Source organism: Mustela nigripes, chromosome 2, assembly GCF_022355385.1.
Source record: "Mustela nigripes isolate SB6536 chromosome 2, MUSNIG.SB6536, whole genome shotgun sequence".
NCBI classification, from domain to species: Eukaryota; Metazoa; Chordata; class Mammalia; order Carnivora; family Mustelidae; genus Mustela; species Mustela nigripes.
Window position 1 is genome coordinate 112157049 of NC_081558.1, and position 16320 is coordinate 112173368.

A 16320-nucleotide genomic window follows, 5' to 3' on the forward strand; every position below is an offset into this window, starting at 1 on the left:
AAAAAAAAAAAAAAAAAAAAAAAAAAAAAAAAAAAAAGAAAACTATGACCAGTGAGCATAAATAAATGTCATTTATTGAATAATTTCTTGGAAGTTATAAATACTTCTCTCTGACATTATTTATAAATCTACTCCAAAACATAAAACATTTTCTTAGACAACTCTAAAAATCAAGAAATAAAACCAACTCAAAGTGCCAATAAAAGTATCAGCTTATTTCATTTAATTCTTTTCTGTTCTGATTATTAAAAGAGGAGGAGGAGGTGGCTATTTCCAATCCTCTTCTCAGATATTTACCTCTTAATTGGGGGGGGGGGCCTTTGATATTTGACTAATGTACATGCCTTTCTACCAACAGGAGGTGATTTATCCAACCCTATAAAAATACCAAGCAATAGGTTATAAAACTTTCTAATGAATCTCTAAATACTTATTTATTTTTTTAAAAGTTTTACAAGGAATAACAATTTGAATGTTTCTGGCACATAAAATGTGTTCGCTTAGGGGTATCCTGGGTGGCTTAGTTGGTTGAGTGTCTGACTCTTGATTTTGGCTCAGTCATGATCTCAGGGTTCCTTGGGATCAAGCCCCTCACTGGGCTCCATGCTCAGTGGGGAGCCTGCTTGAGGATTCTCTCTCCCTCACCCTCCACCCCTTCTCCTGCTCACGTGTTCTCTCTCTAAAATAAATACATCTAAATAAAAAAGTGTTAGCTTAATACCAGCTCTCAAGTATTCTAAGCCCTGTTAATAATATAATGTTAAAACTATAATTTAGTAAATCTTCAATTATGTTTCCTTGAATTCACATGTTGCCTGTTGATCAATTATTTTAAAATTGAATCGCAGGTTAATTTCTCTTATTGCTCACCAGTGCCAATGAAGATGGTTATTCGCTACTATAAATTTAATATAGGAGTAAACAAATAATCTAAGAAAACCATTACATTACATTATATAGCATATGGGAACAACACTTGTGGAGAAAATACAGTAGACTGATAAGTACTTCAATTGAAATTTATTTCTCCAATGTAGTTTGTCTGAAATCAAACTAGAGAATCAGACAGACTTGCAAGATTTAGTTATGGGTCTAAACATTTCAGATTGAGCTATTGTAAACCCAAGGCAAGGTGAGGAGATAAGGAAGGAAAGAAGGAAACTTGAGTCATTCTTCCCATTCATAAGAAATAAAAGTAGCTATTCCAAAGGAGAGTAGGCTTTCTGGGGGAATAACTCCCTATCAAGTCTGTGCACACATGCTATTGGGAGGCAACTAATATGACAGAGTTCTTGTTTATATATATTGACCACTTATGCAAAACAGAAATGAGGTAGGGAGCAGCAAGAAGACAGGCCTCATCCACCAAAGCCACAGTTTTGAGGGTAACTATTGCATTTTGTTGGGCTGGAGTCAGAAACCGAACAAGTGAAAAATTATCACAAGTCTTGGAAAAGAAGGAAACAAAAAGCTGATTGGACTGAAAGATCTTGTTACAGAGGCAGTGAGAAGGTTCAAGTGCACTCAGTGCCTCCTGGTAGTAGCGAGCAACAAGTGGGAGCTGACAGATAACCTCAGCTTGATTTTGGAGTCACTGGGGCGGGCCCTCACTTCTCTTCTCCTCCAAGCACTGCTTGAAACTTAATGACCAGGGCTGGGAGAGTTTTCAAAGGAAATTAAGTGAACAAAGGAGAACTTTCTTTTCTTTCTTTTTTAAAATTGTATTTATTTATTAGAGAGAGAACACGAGCAGGATGGAGAGGAACAGAGGGAGAGGGAGACGCATCCCCATGGAGCCGGAGCCCAATGTGGGGCTCGATCCCAAGATCCTGAAATCGTGACCAGAGCCAAAGGCAGATGCTTAACTTACTGAGCCACCCCGGCGCCCCAAAGTAGAACTTTATTTAAATTTCATTTAATAAAAGCTATCAAATACAAACCTAGTATTTTCATTTTAAATTTTCTTATAATTAAAAACGGAATGGCTCACACATGGTAAGAAATCTTAATTAGCACAGCCAATATGGTATGGAGGTATTTTAAAAATTGGTCTTACCAGGTTTCAAGAAAGCCAAAATGCTAAAAATAGAACAGGCTGGAGGCAGGAAAACTGCGGGTGATGATGGTCCTGCACAAACCGAGTTCAAATACTGGCCTTCCTTCTCTGTTCTGCAAATAGTTCCTTCAGTTGTAAAAGAGGGAACATATCACCCTCGTAAAATAGTGAAGATTAGGGTAAACACATCTACAGTGTATGTTTGATAAATTTCATTGTCTCTTTCCTTCTTATGTTACCAATACACTAGATCTTTTTACAGTGTCTTAGTAACAAAAACAAGAGACACAGACAGCTAGGAGAAAATTTAAGAAATCCCAAATAGCTCTCATTAGAGAACTATTACTTCATATGATTCAAGAATCACTGCTTCTTTACTAGGAAGTATCAAACAAAGATTTCCAAAAGGATCTGACCAGCAATCTTACTGGAGTTTCCTCCACAATGAAAAGGCTGAGTCATCTCTTTTTCCTTCCAGAATAGGAAAGCCTCAGATAGCTTCAGAAATAAAGCTGCCTTTGACATGTAGGTCCAATTTGAAGAGAATTCCCCCTTTCTAGGTGCTCTGAGAGAAGGTAAGAAGTCAGTGAAAGAGAGTACTGTCTTTCTTCACTGTCTGAGGTATGTGGAATTGGGTATAGGCCAACCAGTGCAGTATAAATGGCTTCAACATTCAACACCTACTTAGGAACATATTCTCAGCCAAACGTGGAATAAAAAAGAACTTCCTAAAACATGATAAGAAGGTTACACACACAAAGTCTGTGATTAACATCATACTTGATGAAAAATTTGACATCTTCTCCCTAAAATCAGTAACAAGGCAAAGAGGTTTCTTCTCACCATTCCTATTCAACACTATACCAAAGGTCAATGCTATAAGGCAAGAAATAAAAGGTGTAAGATTGAAAAGAAGACAGAAAAGTCTTTATTTGCATATGATATGATTGTCTACGTAGAAAATACCAAAGAACCTATTAAAAAATAATACTAGTACTAACAAGTAAGCTTTTTAAGGTCACTGGTCCCTGGATACAAGGTCAATATACCAAAATAAGTTGCATTTCTATATTCCAACAACAAATAATTAGAAGACAAAATATAAAACAATAAAATATACAATACACCAAAGGTCATTACATACTTAGAAATAAATCTTAGAAATAAAACATGTAAGACTTACATGCCCAAAACTATAAAACACTGGTGAAATAAATAAATAAAGATTGAAATAAATTGATAGATATACCATGTTGATGGACTGGAAGACTTAATATTGTTAAAACATAAACTCTCCCCAAATTGACCAATCAATAGATCTAACACAATCCCAATAAAATCCCAGCATGACTTTTTGGTAGAAATTGACAAGCTGATTTAAAATTTTACATGGAAAAGCAAAGGAATTAGAATAGTCAAATGTTAGTAGGAATAAAGTTGGAGGACTCATACTACCTGATATTCACATTTACTAAAAAAACACAGTATTGGAGAAAGGATAAATATAAAGACCACTGGAAGAATACAAAATCAAGAAATAGACCTAAACATACATAGTCAATGGATTTTTGACTAAGATACAAAGGCAGTTCAATGGCTAACCACATGCAAAAGAATAAACTCCAATCTTTATCCTGTAGCCTAATAAAAAAGAACTCAAAATGGATCTGTGGTTGCCAGGGATAAAGAGTAGGGGAAAGGTTGACTACAAAGAGATACAGGAGACACCCAAGAGTTGATTGATTGTAAAAGTGACTGTCAAAACTCATGGAACGTAAATTTTACGTTTGAAAATTATGTATTAAAATACGTAATTACATGGATAAAACACAATTTTATTTTATTTTTTTTTAAAGAAAAAAGGTCTTTTTTAGCTGCTTGTAACTATCTAGAAAGACAAATTTAATTGGTAATATCCAAACAATTGGTAATATCCAAACAATTAGATAATACAATTCATTCATGAATAGGATACAACTGAAAGAGAGAAAAAAAAACAACAACTAAAATGCCCCAAGATGTGACTTAATAATTTGCATAAGAATCTGGATTCAGCTTGGAAGCATTCTGGATGACTAGTTAATAAAATTTTCAATCTGGAAACCACACTCAACATCTTTACATGTAAAGTCCTGCCAAAGTCTCTAAATTCAACAATGAATTCTCTTCTTCCCAAGTCTGTTCTTTGTTTACTGCTTCCTATCTCAGTAAATGGTACCATCATCCATCAACTGTTTAAGTAAGAAATCTGGGTACTATTTCTGACTCCTCCCTTTGTCTTACGGGCTCTATCCAACACATTTATCATCAAATCCTGGTAACTTCTCTCTCAGTTAAATGCTGTGAAGCAGAAAAGAGCATGGAACTGGAAGTTGAGCGTGATTGGATAAGAGGGTAAAAAGGGGGTGGCCTGAGATGCAGGTGGTGAGGAAAGCAGGGACCGTATTAATTATTCCGATGTTTGTGCACATCTCAAACACATCTCAAATACATAGTATTTTCCCCATCCCAAATTCTATCATTCTAACACAAGTTATCACTTCTTTCCTCTAAATTACGTCAATATTCTTGGTCTCTACATCTGTTCTTGCTTCCCCTTTCAATCCATTTTTTACCCTGTAGTTAGAGTACTCTAAGAATACTGCTCTGGAAGAAATTGCTATTCTGATCAGATATCATTCCTTCCTTAAAACCCGTTTGAATCCCCCCCTTTTTAGAAGAAAAATAAGATTTTATTTGCCAAGGAGAGACAGCGAGCATAAGCAAGAGGAGCTGCAGAGGAAGAGGGAGAAGCTGGCTTTCCACTGAGCAGGGAGCCCTACATGGGGCTTGATCCCAGGACCCTGTGGTCAGTTATGACCTGAGCTGAAGGCAGATACTTAACTGACTGAGCCACCCCGGCACACCATACCCTCCCCGTTTCTCTGGTACAATCATCAGAGCAATTAATATGATTCCTTTATACCACAGCAGCCTTATCTCATACCACTCACTCTCTCATGTTCTTGATCCAGTCATGCTCAATGTTTAGCTTCACAGCAGAGATGCTATGTTAGTTCTACCCATATTGTTTCCTTGGCCTAGAGTATCCCTCATTCTAATTACCACTGCACCTAAATTTGTCTAGCTTACTTCTCATTTTCCTTCAGGGCAGCTAACATGGCACTTTCAGGATGCCTTCTGTGATTTCCCATGTTGATTAAGTCCACTTATTACCTGCTCTTACAGCACAGTTAATCTGCAAATACTTGTGGCATAATAATAAAAGAATATGTATAAAATATAAAATATAAAAAATATAATATATTGGCTGCTCCTGAGCTGGATCCTTTCATAAACAGGTAAATGTAAAGCATTTTCATAAGTTCTAGGAGTTGCTCTAGTGAATTATCGAAATACAGGGGGGTTGATTCTGGGAACTTCTGAGTCTGCCAAGTCAGAAAGAAGGGTGGGTAACTGGCGCATTCCATTTGCAAGTGATGTTTGAAGTAAGGGTAGTCTTGTGTGAATGAATCCTTAAACCTGTGGAATCTGATGCTAACTCCTGGTAGTTAGCATTGTTAGTAAATTATTGGACACCCAGCTGATGTCCAGAGTATTGATAGAATCAGTGTATGACCTGGTGTTGAAAAAAATACCATATATTTGGTGTCAGAAAGAATTTGAGAATACTAATTCAAAATCTGTTTGTAACTTCACTGGTTATATATTCCACAAGACAAAATGTCTTGTCATTGCTGGATCCCTGGCACTCAGCACAGTGCCTGGCATACTGTTCCATATACACTGGATGAACAAAAATGAATGCTTACAAACAGAGTATAAAAATTCTGAACTGTTATTTGGGAGAAGCTAAGGCAGAGTTTTTTTTTTCTGGGTACTTCTAAAATGGCACTGAAAGCTGATAAAACAGAAAATCAACAGGTTCAACTTTTCACGAAGTGATGTTAAGGCCAACTCCAGGGTAGGGGGCACAGAGGACGGAGCAAGAAACAGCAAATGCGACATCTCTTCTCTCTCTGAAGAGGAAATAAATCGAGAACAGAATAATGATCAAGTCAAAGCAGCTAGCAACTGCTCCTCCTCCACACTGGGGCCCTCATGTTGTCAAGTTCTGTTGTCCCAAAAGCTAGTATGCAGTGGAGTTCAACTGCACTACTGCTTGCTTAAGAAGAAAAGAAAGGCTGTAAAATAAGCATAAGTTGTATGTACTCCATTAGTCAGACTCCAAAAGCAATGCCTATTTCTCAAATGAACATGACTGTGTGACGTTCTTTGAAGAGAGGTACCCAGTTGAGGAAACTATGTACAGAGCACGTGTGTACTTACCTTGTCTGCTGGCCCCACTTCAGAGTGACAGCTCTGCACTCTTCAGCACACAGCTACTATGAGGACAGCTACTAATGAGGACTACAGTGTTTGGACTTACTGACCTTGTACTTGGTCAAAGGCTCCTCAGCGGGCTCATGGGGGTACATCCCCTCTGTTCAACTAGCTCTTATGCTTTTTAAGGGCAGAAAATGTCTTCTCTTGCTCCTAAGTCCCTGTTTTTCAGTGTGGGGCAAAGAAGAGAGGGTCTTCAAATACTGAACAGGGCTGAGCAGATGACACGCACTGGATACCCATGAGTTAAAATCTGTGGAGGCCTAGAAGAAAAATGGGGCGAGGCCTGCAAGACATCGGTAAGAAAAGACTAACTCCATCTTGTCATGAAAAGAAGTCTTACCTGGGATGGGACTGTCTTCCCCTTTTTAACTTCAGATGAGTTTTCACTTAATTTCCCTACTTTGTTACTTGAGCTGCATTTGTAGCAGGTCCATCTCGTCTGCCCCTCGGTCTCTATGGTGCATTCTTTGTTTTGTAGACAGAATGAGTGGTACAAATGGCCACAGCTGCAAAATGAAGGCAACCAATTTGCACTTTTCTCATCATAAAAGCCACAAACTTACGCTACGTTAGAGTGTATTTGTAAGTGATAAAGATTTCTAATAAGCTGGAATGCACGGACTATGGTACAGTTAGGAAGAAAGGAAATTTACTTCTTGTTGTCCTCTCTTCTAAAATCTGGACTCACATATCTGTACACTTACATTGTGAGTAGCAACAGAATCACAGTAATCTGATTACAAACCACCTGGGAGAGAACTTGAACTTCTGTTCATTTCTCAAATCATGACATATTTTTAGATAGTATAAAAAACGCAATTGGGGAAAATCATGATTCAAGTAGCTTGATGACAACATGAGTGGTCTGCCTCATCAAACCCAAGGCAACAGTGGTGATTTGATTATTTACAAAAATGACAGTGCTACAGTAAATTCTTACACTATCTGTAAGAAGAAATTCCCTGTTGATTACTAAATGAGCCTTCCAGAAGTGAGTGTTGAATAGAATTCTCAGTCATCTATACTAAGTCCTCCTTAACTCTCCAACCTGAAATGTTGGGCCACCTCAGAAGTCAATTCTTTTCTACAGTCTTTCTCTACTCTTTCTCTTCTATAGCTACGCTTTGCTCCTTTGGTGATTACTTTCAGTACCATAGCTTTAACACACCACCTATATGCGGATGGGATGTCTTACAGGCATCTTAACACACATCAAACCAAATTCTTTTTTTTTTTTAAAGATTTTATTTATTTATTTATTTGACAGACAGAGATCACAAGTAGGCAGAGAGGCAGGCAGAGAGAAAGAGGGAAGCAGGCTCCCCACTGAGCAGAGAGCCCGATGTAGGGCTCGATCCCAGGACCCTGGGATCATGACCTGAGCTGAAGGCAGCGGCTTAACCCACTGAGCCACCCAGGCGCCCCCAAACCAAATTCTTAATTTCCACTCTGCTCTACCCCTACTGCATGGTTCTCATCCAACCTTCCACATCTCAATAAAAAGCAACTAAGGAGATGGAGAGGATAGGAGACCTGGGGAAAATTGGAGGGGGAGACAAACCATGACACTGTGGACTCTGAGAGACAAACTGAGGGTTTTGCAGGGGGAGGGTGGGAGGTGGGTATTGAGGAGGGCACATATTGCATGGAGCACTGAGTGTGGTGCATAAACAATGAATTTTGGAACATCAAAATAAAATAAAATCAAATTAAATAAAAAAAATAAATAAAAAGCAACTACATTCTTCCAGTTGCTCAGGCCACAAATGTGTTTTGTGGGTTTTGTTTGTTTGTTTTTTAAGATTATTTATTTATTTATTTGACAGAGACACAGCGACAGAGGGAACACAAGCATGGGGAGTGGGAGAGGGAGAAGCAGGCTTCTCACTGATCAGGGAGCCTGCTGCAGGACTCCATCCCAGGATCCTGGCAACATGACCTGAGTGGAAGGCCCTCAGGCCAAAAACTTTGGCATCATCCTTGACCATTCTCTTTCTTTCACACCTCAAATCCTATCTATAAAGAGTCTTATCAGCTCTACCTTCAAAATATATCCAAAATCCTACCACTTCTTATTTCATTAGTACCGCCTTGGGCCATCTCTCCCTTGGATTACTCCAATAACCTAACTGGTCTCCCCTGCTTTCACCTCTGACCTTCTGTAATTCATTCTCAACACAGCAAAGTGGTACTTTAAGACATAGGCCAGATTATGTCAAACCTATCCTCAACCATCCAATGGCTTCTCATCTCAGAGTAGAACTTTAACTCTCTATAATGACCCAGATCCTACATGATTTGGCCTGCTCTTCCTCTGAAGCCATCTCTTATCATCTTCCCTTTCCTTCACTCAGCTCTGCCAACACAAGCCCACTTACTCACTGTTCCACAAGTCACGGACTACGCTCTAGTCTCATGGTTTCTGTACTTGGTGATTCTCTGCCTGGGGCACCCACTCCCTGATACTGCTTGGCCACTTACCTTAGGTCTTTACTCAAATGTCACTAAACTAGTGAGACTTTCCCTAATTACTCTTTGGATATTAGTAGCTCCCAACATTCCTTTACACCGTATGTTATTTTATTCATGGTATTATTACATTTTTATTAATTTTTAAATTGTCTGTTATTAAGTCACCGTATCAGTGATGCTTTTCCTGATCACCCTATATACCATACACTGTTCTCACTTAGCAGGTCTTATTTTTTTCCACCATAGTCACTAGCAGGCATTTTACTTGTTTATCCCTGCCACTGGACTATAAACTCAATGAGAACAGATCCTTTGTTCTGTTCATGTTGTACCCTATCCCTTTGAACAGTGCCTGGCGTACACTGTGAGCTCAATAAACATGTGTTGAGAATGGACTCTTTGTGTGATGAGAACTTCTTCCCTTTCCAACCATCAAATCTACCAATTATCCTATGTCTATAATAATAGAAGCTATAACATTTACATAGTGCTTACTATATGTCAGCACAATGACACCTGTAATCTTCACAAAACCCTAAGGACAAGGTCATTATTATCCCAATTTACAGATGAGGAAACTAAGAAGTAAAGAGATTAAATAACATGTCTGAAGTCTCATGGGTAGTAAGTGGTAGAATCAGGATTTGAACTCAAAAAGTTTGGGTCCAGAGTCCATCTTATATTGTCACCACCCATATATTCCCCCAACTCCTATGCAGAATGTTAAGGTCTATGACAGGAACTTTGCCTCGTTTTGTTCACTGCTAGAGTGATTGCTTGGGGCTATGTATTCACGTGTATCCCTGCCTGGTAATACCATACAAGTCACACACCATACTGTATAACATTTCCTTTCTCTTGCTTACCTAAAGACAATGATTTCATCAGCCATTTCTTGGCGTCTCTTGTACTGCTGCAAACATATAGAGCAGTAATCCTGCTTGGGATTCAGTCCTCTGGTGACTGAAGCTCTCAGGTTACACAACGACCAATGGAGATCTTGGTTTAGAAGGCTAGTAGTTGTTTCCAGCAGGGTCTATGAAAGACCAAAAGAACACACACACACACACACACACACACACACAGACAAATGATTAAGTGAAAGAGAAAGAGAGGGTGAGGGAGGAATGGCACTGTTGAGTTTTCAACCACAAACGGTGAAGTTAGAATATACTATGAAGGCAAAACACTGATAAAACAAACACCAAATACTCCAAGACTGAAGTGGTTAACTTTGACGTGCAAGTAATGACAACTGCCTACATTAAGAGTCTCAAAATACTTATTAAAAGGCTGTCATTAGTTTCTACTGAGAAATGTGCGCTCTGCCATTCTGTGGCTTAATTCAGTACTGATGTCTTTCAAATGACTAGATAAACCCAAACCTGTTTATTTATTATATTTCTATAATAAGTTCCCTCTGAATGACTCAAAGTGTTAGCGAACAACCAAAAAATGCTGTGTGGTTTGTTTGCTTGTTTGTTTGTTTTTAAATAGAAACTGCATCTGTGGCAATATTTCAAATAACCTTTCAATGAAAAAGCTAATGGCCATTACTCAGTTTTCATCTCCCTTGGGCAGAGAGATCACATTTTCCTGATCACTTACAAGTCATTTGAATCTACTTAAGACTGCGACATCTGTCAGTAAGTCACATAAAGACATTTTCATAGCTATCACATTAAGTCATTTTAAGGCTCTGGGTGCTTGTAAAGTATTGTTTTCCTACTATCTAATTTTCAACATTCATATATATCATTTAAATGTGCAGTCCCAAAGGGGAGATATACTGCCCATCCTCTTTGCTAGTCTTTTAATTTTATCTATAATGCAGAATTTTTAGATCTAACGGTCTTACCATTGTAATTCTCTCCAATCAACCCCATCTTTTCTCCTCTTTGAAGAGTCTGCAAAAACTTCCTACCTTGCCCTCAGCTTCCCTTCTGCTAACACAGAGTCCATGCCTGCAGGGCTGTCTGTTCCCCTGGGCACACTGAGCAAAGCCACAGTTCTTAAACACCCCAAGAAAAGTCCTGTCACCCCAATTTTTCTTTACTTCTCTTGGGTTATTGAAAAAGCAGATATTGTATCTAACATGCCCAAATGATGCTTTTCCTAGGTGGCTTCATGAGTCACTTTGATCTATAGTAAGGAAAAAAATCTGTATACCATGCTGGTTCCCACAGAGAATTAAGCTATAGACAGTTCTGAGTTAAAGGAAAACCAATGACCATTTTTGGTTAGTGGTAATTATCTGCTTCAGAATGTTTAATAAAAGACAAGGAATTTTTTTCCTTTAATTTTCTATACTCAGGCTGACTCTTTTCATGGGTTACATCTTTGCATTAAATTATTTTTCCAGAAAGTTTCTCACACATTTCATTTGGGAAAAAACAACAACAACAACAAAAACCTGTTCCATTGCTGAGTCAAACGAATAAAATGAATCCAAGTCTGATGCATTTCCACATTCTAGAATATCTATGTGTGTATGTGTATGTGCGTGTGTGTGTATTAATTAAGGCCAACGGATTTAAAAATTTTTTAAAAAGCATACACTTCAAGCTACCAAACTTCCATTAAATGGACAGGAATTTTTAAAGAAAAAGTATAGCTGCAAAGAAAAAGAAATAGCTTCTTTTTACCTTAGGACAGTCTTAGAAACAGAAAACAGCTTACTTGTTCATAGTTAAAGGTGTCCAACATTCCCAGAATAAGTCCCTGGATTTCTCCAAGTTTTCCTTTTCCATAAACTGGATCCTAATTACAAAAAAGTTGCAAAAATGTTTAATTCTGTTCTTGGTATTTTAATATTACTTTAATATATGTTATCTGAAAACGCTGGATACTCAAATACTTTTCTACACTCAGTAAGTATTTATTCTTGATGAACTTTACCTAGAAATGTGTATCAGTTTCCCTCTGGCCATCACAAATATTTTGAAAAGATAAATAAAATTTAAGTGATACAAGCCTCTTATTGACATTGTTTTTTTCAAGTCTCATTAAAGTTCACCCAGGTTTTGTTTTGGCAAGAAGCTTCCTCTCCTTCATATTAAACATCACCTGTCCCTCTCTGCAACCTTACTTATCTGCTACATTAAAACAACGTTCACCTGAATACCAGAACCTGTCCAACAAACCTTTCCCGCGACCCACATTCGGCCACCACCTGGCCCCAACAACTAAATCGCTTCAGTTTAGAAGACAAGACTTTCTGGATCCAAGGAGCAGCTTTCAGTTTTTCAAAGCTTTTTTCAGTGAAGTCCCTACTGATAAACAACAGATATGTAGATACCCAATCTCTCTTCTGCCGCCTTTCCTCTGAAGTATGCCAAGTAATTGTTTATTATGTACAATCTGTAAAACACTGAAGTGTACAGAAACAAATAATAAACAGAAACAAAAAACTGAAATCCAGCCACACAGAGATAAATACTATTGATACTGTTTTCCAGCCTTGTTTCTGGGAAAGGAGAGAAAGGGTAAGAGACAGAGATGTATCTCCTAGTGTACAGAATAGGAGTATTTTACATACTTTCATGATAGTATATTGTGAGCAGTATCAGCAAGTATGAATAATGTGAAAATACCATGTGTCATTTTCTCTTGTTAGACATTTAAGTTTGCCTCCCCCTTCCCAAATCCCACTCATGATGGTTAAATGCTGGTATAGTTGTAAATTTTGGTCTGAATCTCTGATTCTTTCTTTAGAGAAGATGTCTGGAAAGGGAATTACAGATTCAAAGAAGAATTTTTATGGGTATTGATATATACTGCCAAATTGCTCCACCACAAAGTCGTATTATGCAACTTTTATCTCCATCAGCATATTTGTGTGCTCATTTTACTGTACCTTTGGCTAGACTGAGAATTATAATTAAAACATTGCTAATAACTGAGTATGTCAAGTCTATTACTTTACTCTAATATGAGGTTATGTCTGACATAAATGACTCTCCCATGCCAAAAAGGGGAGCCCAACTCTACAGCAACAATGAACATAGCTGCTATTTATATGTGCCACATCATTACATTCCTTCCAGAACATTTATAAATCAAGAAATTCAAGCTCAGAGAGGCTAAGTAAAATTCTCTAAGATCACAGAACTAGTAAGCAGATAAACTGGGATTTGAATCTAGGTACTTCAGAAACCATTTCTTTTTTTTTTTTTAAGATGAGAGAGAAAGAGAGAGAAGGAACGTGCAGTGGGGAGGGGGAAAGGGAGAAATCCATGCAGACTCTGTGCTGAGTCCCTGAACATGGGCCTCAATCCCATACCCCAAGCCAAGCCAAAATCAAGAGTTGGACCCCCAAAGGACTGCTACCCAGGCACACCAGAAACCACGTTTTTAATTAACATGTTTTACTGGTCTCCCAAGTATAGATACCTAAACTAATAAACTAATAAACTAAATAATAAGCTAATGTTTGCTGGAAAATACGGGCAATATTTCTGGTTACTTCTTAGGGAGTGGTTGTTATTAGAATTTTGGTGCATTAGGGCACCTGGATGGCTCAGTTGGTTAAGCCTCTGCCTTCGGCTCAGGTTGTGATCCTGGGATCCCTGGATAGAGCCTCATGTGGGGCTCCCTGCTCAGCGGGGAGTCTGTTCCTCCTTCTACCCCCTGCTCTCTCTCTCAAATAAATAAAATCTTTAAAAAAAAAATCTCGGTGCCTTGAAAGTAATTGTGAGTTCAGATGTTAAGATAAGACTGTAAAGCAGGAACAGCATAGGAGAGAGGTTCAGAAATATGAGAAGAAATCTTGTCTTCCTGCTCTTAGAGCACAGTCTGAGCATTTCCTTCTTTTTCTCTTCTAGATTCTGACGACGGCTCCTGGAAGACTGGCTGCGTACAGTTTCTAACCAAATCAGCCTGTAGTAATTTCAGGTGCTCTAAAGCAGCAAAAGCTTGTCTGCCATAGGTTCCTGGTCCCTGCTGCTGAGCTTATGCTTAAGGAATGAAAGGCACAGAAAAGCTGTGTATTTGTGTACTAATAATTAGCACGTTTACAAGTCTGGATTAAACCGTCACTGAAGCTTAATGGGGACATTTTCTGTTTCACAGGTAGAGATCATGTAGCTAAGGTAAAGGTACCTGTCAAACATGTGCAGACCATTTGCAAAAGGCCTGACTGTAGATATCTCAGACTAATTTTTTATTAGAAAATCAACTTTGGCATATACTCACGAGATAATTTTTTCTTTTATTTTTTGCATGAAAACAGATCCTTGTTAATGCTTCTGAATTTACATTCAATTATGCTTTGGGTCAAACTCTTAATAAATACACCTATTTCTCAAAGTATCAAGGGACAGTTGATACCTTATCATAAGAAGCGTATTATAGCAGCTACTGTAAGATGTGCGTTCAATACACTAATACAGCTCTAGCACAGAAAAGCTCTCATTTGTTTCTGACAAGGGTAGTTTGGAAAGTAAAAGGTCTTTAAAAGGTTAAATTCTGGGAAAAGGAAGAAATCTTTATAGGTCATGTCTATATTTGTATCAGTACATTTCACTTTAATATGCATAATTTAAAGGCAAAATCGTGAAAATTACCTCATGCTGGGACAACATATAAATTATAGAATGCAAAAGGGAGCTCAAGCCTTCTAGCACAGCATGTATGCAATCCAATAGCTTTTCAAATTATTTTCCAAAGATGTCCGTTAGATGCTTCAGCAATGAATAACTGCTGAGGTTTGTCTTCAATTTATTTGTAAGCCATAAAAGAAGAGCACACATGAGTACTTCACATAAACCTGGTTTCTAAAAAGCTTTTTAGAAAAAGATGTGACAGCCACTTTTCCCCCGCTCCTGCTTTCTGAGGCCTACTGTAGTATATATGCAGTTTGTTTTGTAATTAAAATCTTTCCTAATCAAGCATTACTTTAAAATATGAATAATGCCCTCCACAGGCTAGCATATAAATCATTTGTTTGCTTTAATTTCCTCAGTAAGACAGTCACAAACAGCTTCTCAGAAGCCAAGAATTACTTTTTGCCGTAGAGCAGAGCTCAATAAAAGCAAACTGGGAAGGCCGAATCTATAAAACACAAATATGGTCCCTTCAAAACACTCCCAACTAACTTACCATCTACTGCTCACAGAAGCAGCCTGCACAAGTCGGGTTCCAAGCATCAGTTGAATAAACATTTAGAGGTCAAGAAGCTCTTGGAGAAACCCCTATCATGAGAACATCTTCTCTGGAGAAACAGTATCTATCTGAGCAACTGCTCGTCTAAGAAACTGTCATTCCCTCTCTTCCGTCCAGGGGACTTGGTAAAGAGGGGTGGATCTGAAGTATGCCAGGGCTGATGCTGGGTACGCAAGGCCTCAACTTTGGAGCTGGAAGACCTAGGTTCAAGTTCCAGCTATGGCCACTTAATAACTGAGCAGACTAAGGAAGCACTTTCCTCACGAGCAACATGGGGATCTCACTACTTCTCCAGCTTAATGTACACAGAGGTCAAAGGAGATAAAGAACACAGAAGTGCTTATGAACTGCTGATGATGATGACTGAGCCAGCTAAAACCCAGTAAGTAGACACTATGTGCCCTGTACAGTGCTGGAACACAGGAAATAATCTAGGCAATATTCTAGTGGAGAACGCTTGGCAATGGATTGAAAATTGGTTCTAATGAAAAAAAAGATGATAAGGGACAAGATTAAAACAAAACAAAACAAACAAACAAAACAGAAAACCCCCAAACCTAGAGACATAAAAACTCCTGGTTTGAGTACTTGATAACTTAGATGGAACAAATCAACTCCTTGAAAGACACACTACTGAAACTCACACATGTAGAAACATTTAATTAACGGGTCTGATCTCTTAACCAAATTGAATCCTTAATAACATTTCAAAATAGAAGACACCAGGTTCACATGGTTTCACTGGTTTATTCTACCAAATATTTAGGGAGAAATTATATCACTATCCTACAATCTATTTTAGAAAATAGAAGCAGAGGGAACACCTAACTCATTTGATGAGGCCAGCATTACCCAGACAAAACCAGACAAAGACAATCAAAAAGCTGGCAAGTTACTTTGTGGATACAGACAATATGATTCTACAGTTTACATGGAAAGGCAAAAGACCCAAAATAGCTAACACAACATTGAAGGAGGACAAAGTCAGAGGACTGACACTGAATTACTATGAAGCTGCAATAATCAAGATAATGTGGTACTGACAAAAGACCAAGCAAAGAGATCACTGGAGAAGAACAGAGCACTTAGCAATAAACCCCCATAAATATAGCCAACTGAGCAAAGCCTATTCAATGAAGAAAGGGATAGTCTTTTCAACAAATGGTGCCGGAAAAAAATGGACATCCACATGTAGAAAAATGACTCTGGACATTGACCTTACATCTTTCATAAAAATTAACTCA

At 38.1% G+C, this 16320-nt stretch overlaps 1 protein-coding gene across 2 annotated transcripts in view; it reads right to left on the reverse strand.

Moving 5' to 3' along the window:
- VPS8 (VPS8 subunit of CORVET complex) overlaps window positions 1–16320 on the reverse strand; it is a 247030-nt gene that overhangs the window by 43531 nt on the left and 187179 nt on the right. For both annotated transcript variants that reach the window (XM_059391373.1, XM_059391372.1), the window contains exons 42-44: window positions 11594–11674; window positions 9781–9950; window positions 6783–6948 (exon numbers count right to left, since the gene is read on the reverse strand). In XM_059391373.1, the coding sequence (XP_059247356.1) occupies window positions 6783–6948; window positions 9781–9950; window positions 11594–11674 (417 nt within the window). The remainder of the gene's footprint in view (window positions 1–6782; window positions 6949–9780; window positions 9951–11593; window positions 11675–16320) is intronic.